The sequence below is a fragment of the Echiichthys vipera genome, assembly GCF_963691815.1.
Source record: "Echiichthys vipera genome assembly, chromosome: 18".
In the NCBI taxonomy this organism is placed as follows: domain Eukaryota; kingdom Metazoa; phylum Chordata; class Actinopteri; order Perciformes; family Trachinidae; genus Echiichthys; species Echiichthys vipera.
Window position 1 is genome coordinate 28,462,270 of NC_139843.1, and position 12,619 is coordinate 28,474,888.

Below are 12,619 nucleotides of genomic sequence, written 5' to 3' on the forward strand. Positions count from 1 at the left end.
CGAGTTATGGCCAACAACTGAACACAGACTAAACGGAGACAGTGCTGACAGTAACAGTAATAAATAAATGTTAATTTAGGTTCAGCAATGTTGTGTCTCATTTATCATTATTCAATTCTTGTATTTTATCAGATGCAACAACAAAAACAACAACAACATGATATCGGCGTTATAGATCGCCCATCAATAATATTGGCCAGGCAATATTGTATATAAGCAGAAGGACTACAGCATTTCTTTTCTTGATTCACAGAGAAGTGAAGAAACAACCAACATAAAGTAGTCTTGGTGTATGTACAGTGGAGATCAAAATTAGAGAATAAAGAATACATTCTTGATTTATTCTGAAATACTGGTGATTTTTTCTGGTACTAACCACCATGCCGCCCACTCGCCATTTTGAGGGACTTAAATTAATCTGTCGTTGTAAAGTTCAATATTGGAATGCCCAACCTCTCTCTGAAGGCTGAGAGGGTTATCCCTTTGGCCTTCATCTGGACAACCTGCTGTCTCAGGATTTAAGTCACTTTAGAGCAGCTTGCCATCTTGCAAAGTAACCAGGAGAGCTACCAGATGAATAGGGAGTGTCCAACAATTAGGTTAATTGTCACCAGGTGCCAGACAGTGGTGATTGCTCTAAAACTGCAAGGGAAGCTCAGCTTCCCCTAAAATGTCACAAAAAAGTGGTGAAATATGTACTGCTGTGTGTACATTTCATTGACTAAATACGCGCTAGAAAGCCTTCATCGGTTGTTCAGAATCAGCTACCTGTCACAGTAAACCGGCGCTACTTGCTTCTCATTCATCCCCACAGCGTCACAGAGCTTTACACAGTCGGACGCTCATCTTATACTGACTTCAATGGGGAAGCATAAAGCGGGTTGTTCCACTGCAGCGAAACTAGACAGTCATTGGATAAATGTTGGGCTTTGTCCCGCCCATCGGACGCTCAGCGTCTCTGGGGGTCTATGGGACAGTGGGCTGGCCTTGAGGCTCGGCTTCTGCATGATGATTGGATGAGCAGTCTGAGGCGGAATCCTTTTTTGATTGACAGCTAAATGAGCGATTCAGCGATCTTGAAGAATAAACATCAAGTGGAGCATTTTCCAAGTTTTTCATTCCGTTGTTCTGAACTGATCCGGAGACTTTAAAGATCCCCAGCGACTTTGTCTTTGTTAAAAACGACTAGCGCTGTGTTTGGCGACTCTGTTCTGTCACTCTGCAGTTTCTTTCACCAACGGGCAACGGCAGCTGCGGAGCTTCTCCCCCCCCTCACTCACACTCACAGGCAGTCACACTTCACAGTAGCCTGGCGCAGCTCCAGCTGGGCCAGGGCCGTTTAAGCAGCCTAGCTCTGCTGGCCATTGAGAGGTCACCCGTCAAGTCCCTGAAAAAGAGATTGGTACGACAAGGTCACAAAAGGAATAAAGGGTAGAATTTACATATAAATAAACAATCACATTTATAATGTAGGCTGGAAAAATGAGCTTCCCCTCCTTGAAAGACCAGCAGCCGCCACTGGTGCCAGAATAAGACCAATAGCTGGGAGGTATCTGAAAGTCTCATCTCATCTCATCTTCATCCGCTTATCCGGGGTCGGGTCGCGGGGGCAGCAGCTTTAGCAGGGGACCCCAAACTTCCCTTTCCCGGGCCACATTAACCAGCTCTAACTGGGGGATCCCGAGGCGTTCCCAGGCCAGTGTGGAGATATAATCTCTCCACCTAGTTCTGGGTCTTCCCCGAGGCCTCCTCCCAGCTGGACGTGCCTGGAACACCTCCCTAGGGAGGCGCCCAGGGGGCATCCTTACTAGATGCCCGAACCACCTCAACTGGCTCCTTTCAACGCTAAGGAGCAGCGGCTCTACTCCGAGTTCCTCACGGATGGCTGAACTTCTCACCCTATCTCTAAGGGAGACTCCAGCCACCCTCCTGAGAAAACCCATTTCGGCCGCTTGTACTCGCGACCTTGTTCTTTCGGTCATGACCCAACTTTCATGACCATAGGTGAGGGTAGGAACGAAGATTGACCGGTAGATCGAGAGCTTTGCCTTCCGGCTCAGCTCTCTTTTCGTCACAACGGTGCGGTAGAGCGACTGCAACACCACCCCCGCTGCTCCGATTCTCCGGCCAAACTCACGCTCCATCGTCCCCTCACTCGTGAACATGATCCCGAGGTACTTGAACTCCTTCACTTGGGGTAAGGACTCATTCCCTACCTGGAGTAAGCATCCACCGGTTTCCTGCTAAGAGCCATGGCCTCAGATTTAGAGATGCTGATCCTCATCCCAGCCTGTCCATGAAAATCACGAACAGGATTGGTGATAAAGCGCACCCCTGGCGGAGGCCAACCCCCACCGGAAACGAATCCGACTTACTCCCGAGGATCCGGACACAGCTCTCACTTTGGGTGTACAGAGATTGGATGGCCCACAGAAGTGACCCCCTCACCCCATACACCCGCAGCACCTCCCACAGTATCTCCCGAGGAACCCGGTCATATGCCTTCTCCAGATCCACAAAACACATGTAGACTGGATGAGCATACTCCCAGGCCCCCTCCAGGATCCTTGCGAGAATGAAGAACTGGTCCGTTGTTCTACGTCCAGGACGGAATCCACATTGTTCCTCTTCAATCTGAGGTTCGACTATAGGACGAACCCTCCTTTCCAGCACCTTGGAGTAGACTTTACCAGGGAGGCTGAGTAGTGTGATACCCCTGTAATTGGCACACACCCTCTGGTCCCCCTTTTTAAAAAGAGGAACCACCACCCCGGTCTGCCACTCCCTTGGCACTGTCCCAGACTTCCACGCAATGTTGAAGAGGCGTGTCAACCAAGACAGCCCCTCCCAACCCAAAGTTTTCAGCATTTCTGGACAAATCTCATCAACCCCTGGGGCTTTGCCACTGTGGAGTTGTTTGACTACCTCAGTGACTTCCGCCAGGGATATTGACAATGATTCCCCATCAGCCTCCAGCTCTGCCTCTACAAAAGAGGGCGTGTTAGTCGGATTGAGGAGTTCCTCAAAGTGCTCCTTCCACCGCCCGATTACCTCATCGGCTGAGGTCACCAGCGTCCCGTCTTTACTGTAAACAGCTTGGACGGTTCCCCGTTTCCCCCTCCTGAGATGTCGAATGGTTTTCCAGAAGCACCTTGGTGCCGCCCGAAAGTCCTTCTCCATGGCTTCTTCGAACTCCTCCCACACCTGCTGCTTTGCCTCTGACACAGCAGAGGCTGCAGCCCTGGCCTGTCGGTACCTTGCAACTGCCTCCGGAGTCTTCTGGGATAACATATCCCGGAAGGCCTCCTTCTTCAGTCGGACAGCTTCCCTGACCACCGGTGTCCACCACGGTGTTCGAGGGTTACCGCCCCTTGAGGCACCTAAGACCTTGAGGCCACAGCTCACCGCTGCAGCTTCAGCAATGGAAGCTTTGAACATTGCCCACTCCGGTTCAATGCCCCCAACCTCCACAGGGATGCCAGAAAAGCTCCGCCGGAGGTGTGAGTTGAAGATCTCTCGGACAGGGGCCTCCTCCAGACGTTCCCAGTTCACCCGCACTACTCGTTTGGGTTTACCTGGTCTGTCCAGAATCTTCCCCCATCCTCTGATCCAACTCATCACCAGATGGTGATCAGTTGACAGCTCTGCCCCTCTCTTCACCCGAGTGTCCAAAACATACGGCCTCAGATCAAATGATACGATCACAAAATCAATCATCGACCTTTGGCCTAGGGTGCTCTGGTACCACGTACACTCATGAGCATCCTTATGTTCGAACATGGTGTCAGTTATAGATAATCCGTGACTAGCACAGAAGTCCAATAACTGACGACCACTCGGATTTAGATCAGGGAGGCCGTTCCTCCCAATCACGCCTCTCCAGGTGTCTCCATCATTGCCCACGTGGGCGTTGAAGTCTCCCAGCAGAACTATGGAGTCCCCTACCGGAGCCCCATGCAGGACTCCATTCAGGGTCTCCAAGAAGGCCGAATACTCTGAACTGCTGTTTGGTGCATATGCACAAACAACAGTCAGAGTTTTCCCCCCTACCACCCGCAGGCGCAAGGAGGCGACCCTCTCGTCCACTGGGGTGAACTCCAACACCGCGGCACTCAGCCGGGGGTTTGTGAGTATCCCCACACCCGCCCGGCGCCTCACACCCTGGGCAACTCCAGAGAAGAATAGTGTCCAACCCCTATCCAGGAGAACGGTTCCAGAACCGAGACTGTGTGTGGAGGTAAGCCCCAGCAGATCTAACTGGTAGCGCTTCACCTCCCGCACAAGCTCCGGCTCCTTCCCCAACAGAGAGGTGACATTCCACGTCCCAAGAGCCAGCTTCTGCTGCCCGTGTCTGGTCCGACGAGGCCCCTCACCTTCACTGCCACCCGTGCAGCAGCGCACCCGACCCAAGTGGTTCCTCCTGCGAGTGGTGGGCCCACAGGATGGAGAGGAGGGAGGTACCACGTCACTTTTTCGGGCTGTGCCCGGCCGGGCTCCGTGGCAAACCCGGCCACCAGGCGCTCGCCGGCGAGCCCTCCTTCTGGGCCTGGCTCCAGACGGGGGCCCCGGGCTTCCTCCGGGCAGGGTCTCTCTTCCTCTTCGTTGTATGTCCATTGAGTCTTTGTGAACCATTCTTAGTCCGGCCCCTCGCCTGAGACCACTTTGCCATGGGAGACCCTACCAGGAGCACTAAGCTCCAGACAACACAGCCCTCAGGTTCACAGGGACACACAAACCTCTCCACCACGATAAGGTGATGGTTCCCGGAGAGGTATCTGAAAGTGTTCTCAAATTTTGCTCACTGCTTGTGCCTTGGTTATTCAAAAAACATTATTGCACAGCAGTGGTACAGCCAAAGCGGATTTTCAATCAAATTCTGAACAATAAAAAAAAACAATATTTCAGAATATATCAAGTATTTATAATTTGTTCTCTAATTTTGATCTCCACTGTACACAAAGACAAAGTCAAAAACTCATGAAATGCATCATTAAATATGAAATACTTAACAGTTGTGAATGAAAAATAATTATTATATTTATTTACAAGTGAATTTCACACTCCATAAACCTGAGCTGGCAAGAACTGTGTAAACAAGTGCAAGAGCGAGTGAGACACACTGCTTACATGTTGTTGACATGGGGACCTGGGCTGGAATAGCAGGAATCACCTCCAGAAGAGACCACAGAGCCGGAACACATTTCAGCTGAAACCCTGGGACAATGGTGCAAATTCAACATAATCCAAAAATGAACTGATTTCAACTAAAGAGTATCGGTCAGAGATTCCCAACTTACAGCCGTCGGCCAAAAGTCACACACGATAGGGTGCTAGGTGGCTAAGAAAAATATATTTTTCACAGCTGTTCATCTTTTATATTGGTGATTCAGCTGAGAGTTCCATGTCCATCTAAGAAGGGGCGGCTGTCGAAGTGTCCTTGGGCAAGACACTGAACCCTGAATGTGACAAGTAGTGTGAAAGCGCCTTGAACAGTCAGAAGACTAGAAATGCGCTATATAAGTACAAGTATCTTACCATTTACCAAGACTGGAAGAGAGATAACTGTCAAATAACATTGTTTGTGAGAAAATGAATAATTCTTTCCACTTTGCAACTCTGAGATAGATGTGGTACAACATAGACAGTACCACATCTCTTACTCAATGCATGCTAAGATAAACCCCAACATATTTTAACATGTACAGTGGCCTTGTTCATCAGACGTGATAATTGAAAGGTGTTTGTTTGTTGTCATTCAAATGAATTGGCCCTTATATAGGTGGTGTGTTGTTGCAGGAGCTTTCGGGTAAGGACCAGGAGAAGGTGGTTGACGTAAGCCGGGTGAGGGTGGAGCTGCAAGAGCAGATTGGACATTTAGAGGCAGAGAGAATGGCACAGGCAGGACTCAAAGAGAAAATCAGTGCTTTGGAGAGAGAGATGAAAGGTACATCCAGCTGTTTTTCTTATCACTTTAAACCAGTCTTTCTTTTTTCTCATGCAAATGAAAGTACATTTCAACAAGTCCCTTAGTTTCCCATTGTATCTTTGTTTGTGTCATTTATTCCAGCTGAAATTATTTTTTATTAACAAATGTATGAATACCAGTAGCATGATAAGCCCTAACACAAGATATCAGTCTTGTATAGATTACTTGAAAGCAATATTTGAGTAAAAGTATCTTACAAGAAAATGACTTTGGTACAAGTTAAAGTCACCTTTAAGGAAATGACTTAAGTAAAAGTCTTAAAGTATCGTCTGTCTACTGTACTTAAGTATCAAAAGTAATTTTTCTGATATTAAATGTACTTAAGTATTGGAAGTAAACTGGCTTCAACAGACTTATGATAACTAATGTTAATGTGCCGCCCAGCAAACTGTGGTCATATTATGTGATTTAATTTTGTATTAAATCACCTAATATATTCATTATATTTTACAGCCTTTTTTGTGTGTGTAAATTAAAGTTTGGAGCACTATAACAGTTTTAGGATGGGACGCAATTACATACAAAGACAATACTCAGACATGATTACGAGGTGATGGACGCAAGCTTTTCTTTTTTAATTGATCGTTTTGTATTTTATTTTTTTTATTTTTTTTATTGTTTTGTGTTGTGTTCTCATATTCAAATGTTTTTTTGGGTGTGGATTCATACAAGCCAACACATGCATTTTTTTTTATTTACTATGTGTTTTATACTGTTTAGATATGAAATAAAAACTAAACCAGTATCAGAGTAAAAGGAAATGTAGTGGAGTAAAAGTGAAAGTTGTCAAAAATGTAAATAACGTAGTACAGATATGTAAAAGAAACCTACATAAATACAGTAACAAATTATTTGTTCTTCTTTACATTGCGACATTGCAAGAGATTGACCAACACCGTACACATGTGACAACTTACTTGAAACAAAGTTAGGGTTGTTTCCTTTTTTAAGAAAAAAGATACTCCACTGATTCATTCAGAACTAAATACTTTGTCCTGTAACTAGGCCAGACATTTACATTTTTTTTTTAAATACATCATGTTTGAAATATAAAATATTTTCTGTCTTTCATACCTTTCTCCCTCTGTGGCTCACCATCCTGTAGTACTAAGCAGTAACCACAGAGAGGCGCTCCTTGACAAAGAGAGTGAGATGTCTTCCATGCTGGGGAAACTGCGGCTCAAAGAGACAGAGATCCAGAGGATGAGGGAAGACGAAGCCAATAGAGCCAGCTACCTGCAGAGCGCCATCCTCACCTACGTTCAGGGCTCACCTCTAGGGCACTACAGCAGCCCCAAGAAGTGACACACAGACCTCCACTCCACAGCTGGAACCTCTGATCCCTCAATCGGCCCTGATTGAAGAATAAAATTAAAAACATGATTGTCTGGACATGAAACATTTAGAAAACGCAGAAAATCAAGAGTGTAAGGAGAGATAATTGGTGCTGGGCATTGTGAGCTTTAATTATACCTAAAGCAATGTGCAGATCCAGTCAAGAAATGAAGGTTTTAAGAAGACTGGAATCACTGGCCCAATATCCATGACACCTGTAGGATGTTAATGGTACTCAGAGGACAAATGTTACAAGAAAGATATATTTTGATGCATTTTTAGGTATTTAGATACATTAGGAAACATCAATGCTCTTAAGGGACAAACTACCATATGACGGTTAATCTATTGCCAACATCAAAAATGTACATTTTTACCAGTGGCGATTCCTCCAAGACTGCAAGGAAAGCTCAGCTTCCCCTAAAATGTCACCCAAAAAAAGGTTGGTGAAATATGTATTGCTGTGTATACATTTCATTGACTAAATACGCGCTAGAAAGCCTTCATCTTTTGTTCAGAATCAGCTACTTATCACAATTAACCGATGCAACTTCCTTCTCATTCACCCCCACAGCGCCACAGAGCTTTACACAGTCGGACGCTTAGCTTCTACTGACCTTAATGGTGAAGTGTAGAACGGGTTGTTCCACTGAAGCAAAACTAGAATTGGATAAATGCTGAGCTTTGGCTCGCCCATCGGACGCTCACAGCGTCTTTGGGGGTTTATGGGACAGTGGGCTGGCCCGGACGCTCTGCTTCTGCATGATTGGATGAGCTGTCTAAGGCGGAATCCTTTTTTGATTGACAGCTAAATGAGCGAATCTGCAATCTTGAAGAATAAACACCCAGCAGACCATATTCCAAGTATTTCATTCCTTTATTCTGAACTGATCCGGAGGCTTTACCGATCCTGAGTGACTTTTGTCTTTCTTAAAACCGACTAGCGTTGTGTTTGGCGACTCTGTTCTGTCACTCTGCGGTTTCTTTCTCCAACGAGCAGCGCCAGCTGCGGAGCTTCTCCCCCCGTCACGAACACTCGCAGGCGGTCACACTTCACAGTACCCTTGCGCAGCAGCTCCAGCTGGGTCAAGGCCGTTTAAGCAGCCTAGCTCTGCTGGTCATTGAGAGGACACCTGTCAAGTCCCTGGAAAAGACGCCTAGTTGGTACAAGCTCACAGATAATTTTCTTGAAAAGGAATGAAGGGTAGAATTTACATATAAATAAACAAACACATTTATGATGTAGGCTGGAAAAATTAGCATCCCCTTAAAAAACCAGCAGCCGCCACTGATTTTTACCCAGTTGAGTAATGAACACTTCAACCTCTAGGGGTTGCTACCAGTCAATTATATTTTACCACTGTTTTTTAACTAATTGTTTTCCAGCTGGAAATGATAACCAGTTTCAAAACATGTTTTTATCTCTTCCCTAGGCCAAGTGTCCGTTTTTAGTTACACACCCAGAAAGTGATGGTCCAAATTCTGGATGTTATTTCTCCACTCTTAAAAGGAGCAACAAGGTACTATAAACACCAAAAAGAAAAGGGGTCAAAACACCATCAGGGAATTTAGTCCTACCATGCTAAGTGCCTCAACATTTCTACAAGAAATGCTATTGTATCCTCATTTAATCTCATCTCATCTCATCTTCAATATCATTCTGATTGGACTGTCCAATGTATACCTCAAATTGATCAGTTGTTCCTGACCTTAATAAAACTTAGACTTAATTTTGGCCACGTAGCACAGCAACAAACATCTTTACCGTCATTGTTAGTGCGCTTTATATGTTTTATGTCAGTATGCTTGTGAACAACATCCCCTCCACAGTAAAAAATCAATCATCCCTGCCAGACTGTTTCAGACCCTTCCAGAATTGCAGAAAAGTGCTTGACTGCACAGAAGTTGCTGTCTCCAACAGAGAGCGACTTGACATGCATAGTCATCTGTACAGCCAGTACAAAGGGCGGACCACACTGAAAGCCTTGATTGGTGTGGCTCCAAATGGAGTAATTACCTCCACCAGTGACCTGTATGGTGGGAGTGCATCAGACAAGACAAAAATAGCTGATTGTGCCAGGTGACATGGTTATGGCAGACGAGGGCTTCACAATTAAGAGACATTTTGCCAGAGGGAGTTCTGCTGAACCATCCTACCATCTTTTGTCCTAAAACCTAACCCTAACCCAATTTGACATCAACGCTTGGTCAAATTTTCACACTTTTCACAAGAACACATGGATTCGTATGGAAAAATAGTTTTTCTCGTGATAACTCACGAACCATACACTTCCATAATTTGAGCAAAACTCGCCAAATCTCAAGTCCGAGTCGAGTTTGAAGTCTCATTGGTGTGCGACTTAAGGGGGTCTCGAGTTGAGGCAGTCCAAGCCTCAACTCTATAGCATATCTCTGGACACTGCAGGTGAATAGGGTAAAATATTTTGCTTATAGATATCCTCATGGGGTTTGATTACTGACAATAAAACTAATATTTGTATTACAATTTTTTTCAGAAATGTTTGAATAAAATATTGTAACGTCCGACCAGACGTCAGAAGAATGACAAGTTGGTTTCACCTTTCTTTATTAACAGAACACAACAGTTACTGTCGGCCGTAACTACGCCAAAAGAAAATAACAGCGTTGAGCTTGTCTTACAGCGCTCTCTCCATCACATGCAGTCACACACTCACTTCTTTCACTCACCCCGCCCCCTTGCTTACTCATCCAACCTCATACCTGTCTATCTTAAACACGTTCACTTTAGAACACAGAACACAGCACGTAATATAACAGTAACATTACTGCAGGGTCGCTACAATATAAATAAAAAACTATGTAACTTAAAACACACTTAAAACGGGGTATTTAGTGTAGCTTTCCAGTCGAAATGATCATAGCCAGGACTGATGGTCTTATGTTCTTTTAATTTGTCTTTTCAACCATTCACAGACCAACGTAAGAGCTGAGTATAAAACACACATAACAGAAGATACAAAATATTAGACGAGTAGTAACAGGACGTTAACGCAATGTATGCTATAAAATAAACTCAAAATTACTTGACATAATAAACATGTTGCCACTTTCGACCGAGGCTATATTCTTTTATAGTTCTTATGTTCACACTCTCTCCCGTTGCTCCAACTTTCAATCTTCCGTATCTCCGTATGTAGCAGGTAGATGGCAGCCGTTGTGTAAAATGTCCCTCGCACATAGCCATACTTTACTCCCGGGTCTTAATTGACCAGCTGTGCATCATACATAAGCTGTGGCATGTCGATGCGCTCTCTCTTTTTCCCTCTTTGGTCCGTGACTGTGTGGGCGTGCGTCTGCGGTCCCTGTCCAGTTTGGTGCCGGCTTCTCCCCTCGTTTCTGACGGTGACGACGCATGCGAGTCTGCTGTCCTGGTCCTGCCTGGTGCCGGTTTCTTCCCTTCGGCTCCGACGGTGTCGGCGTGTGAGCCTGCTGTCCTGGTCCAGCCTGCTGTCCTGGTCCAGCCTGCTGTCCTGGTCCAGCCTGCTGTCCTGGTCCAGCGTGGTGCGGGCTTCTCCCTTCGTCTCTGACTGTGACGGCGTGTGTGAGTCTGCTGTCCTGGGTCAGCGTGTTGCCAGCTTGTATGAAAAACTTTGCGGAAGCTGTGAGTAGTGTATGGGGATTGCCACTGCTGTTTTGTTTTGCTTAGGTTTTGTTGAATTTAGTTTGTTTGTTGTGACTTGGTTTAGTTTCTATGTAGGTTTTTTTTTTAATTTTGTTGTTTTTTGTATAAAGTTAATTCTTCTGGGTTGGGTTTATTTCTGCCTCTGTCCCAATTACTTTATTTCCTACCAAGGAGGAAAAGAAACTAACAGAGCTGCAATGTCTATTTGTGTTTTTATTGTATGAAGATTTAATGTGTTTCTCTTTCTGTGTGAGTGCTGTAGGGGTAGCGGCAAGTGAGGCCGGCCGATGGTGACAGTCTCTCACCTGTACTTCACACTCCTTCTGATTTTGTGTGCTTGGTAATTATATTTGCACGTCCCTCACGATTTATAGTGGATCCCTTTTTTTTGTTTGGTTTTGCTGTGTGCATGTGTGTAGGACACTGGAGTGGGGTGAGTACTCTGTCCCTCTGCGGCCTCGGCCGCCCATCCTCAGTACACTCGTAGTCATTTTTTTTAACCGCTAGCTTTAATAAATTCTCTTTTAATATTGATGTTGGCAGCTCTGTAAATAAAATTGTAAGTCTTGGTGGGAAACACCCTTGCCTCGGTCCATCATTTTTGTCATCTGTATCAGTAAAAGAATCTGTGGCTTTATTGGGTGATTGAAGTATTTAAAGTGCTGATAAGATTTGAAATAGATGGTGAAATCGCGGGCCTTGCCACGGTCCAGTCACATTCTGGCGTTGTCGGCAGGATACAGTGACTGTTTTGGTGGATTTTGAGACAAGGTTCTTTTTTTTCTCGGTTTTTGTTTACTTTCCCTCTCTCCTGCCTCTTGAGTTACACCAACTTGGTTTTTTATTTATTATATATATATATTTTTTTTAGTTCAAAACAAAACAGCAGTGTGCACATCGAGGGACCTGCCGGATGTGTTGCTGCCTCCCTGTGGGTCTTCCCAATCAAGTTTGAGTGCATAAAGTGACTGTGTACTCTGACTCTTTTTCATCCCGGCCATGGCGACTGAGCTGCAGGAACTGAGGGACCTCGTCCAGCAGCTGCGGGCTGAAAAGGAGCAGCTATTGCAGGAGCAATTAGCAGCCAACTCTCTCCCTTGGGCTGGGCTCCGACCCAGGTCGTCCCACTGATTCACAAAACTCTGTTTCCAATAACCCCCTCCCTGTTGAACGGTTGTTTTATATACCTAGGGAGCGAAAATGTCCTACCTTTAGTGGAACGTCTGGTATCCCAGTAGAGGACTGGAAAGAGATGAGGGCGACCTTAAGGGCGAGACAGTTAAGACCTATTGATCAAGCTTATTTCATATATGACCATGTAGAGGGTGAGGCTAAAGAAGAAATTGGATACTGGCCTAAGGCAGAGAGGGAGGACCCAGAGCGAATCTTTGATATCCTCCAAGATCTGTATGGCTGCCCTAAATCTTATGTCTCTGCAGCAGAGTTTCTTTTCAAGAAGGCAGCTAGATGGAGAGTCACTCCAAGAGTTTTCCCATGCCTTGTGTTGCCTTGTTGAGAAAGTTGACCATTGTGCCCCTAGAGGAATGCGCGTCTACCCCACTCTGCTTGGAGACCAGTTTGTAGAGCATGTGTTTGACACTGATCTTCGACGGGAATTAAAGCGAGTCGTGCGT

The 12,619-nt window shown here is 45.5% G+C and overlaps 1 protein-coding gene across 6 annotated transcripts in view; it reads left to right on the forward strand.

Moving 5' to 3' along the window:
- lrrc45 (leucine rich repeat containing 45) overlaps window positions 1-9,861 on the forward strand; it is a 47,680-nt gene extending 37,819 nt beyond the window's left edge. For 5 of the 6 annotated variants that reach the window (XM_083933023.1, XM_083933022.1, XM_083933024.1 and 2 more), the window contains 2 exons: window positions 5,797-5,944; window positions 7,092-9,861. In XM_083933023.1, coding sequence (XP_083789149.1) covers window positions 5,797-5,944; window positions 7,092-7,291 — 348 coding nt within the window. In that variant the 3' untranslated portion in view covers window positions 7,292-9,861. Of the gene's footprint in view, window positions 1-5,796; window positions 5,945-7,091 lie in introns of those variants that run through there. The other variant, XM_083933027.1, reaches the window with a different exon arrangement.
- Window positions 9,862-12,619: the final 2,758 nt, after the last annotated feature.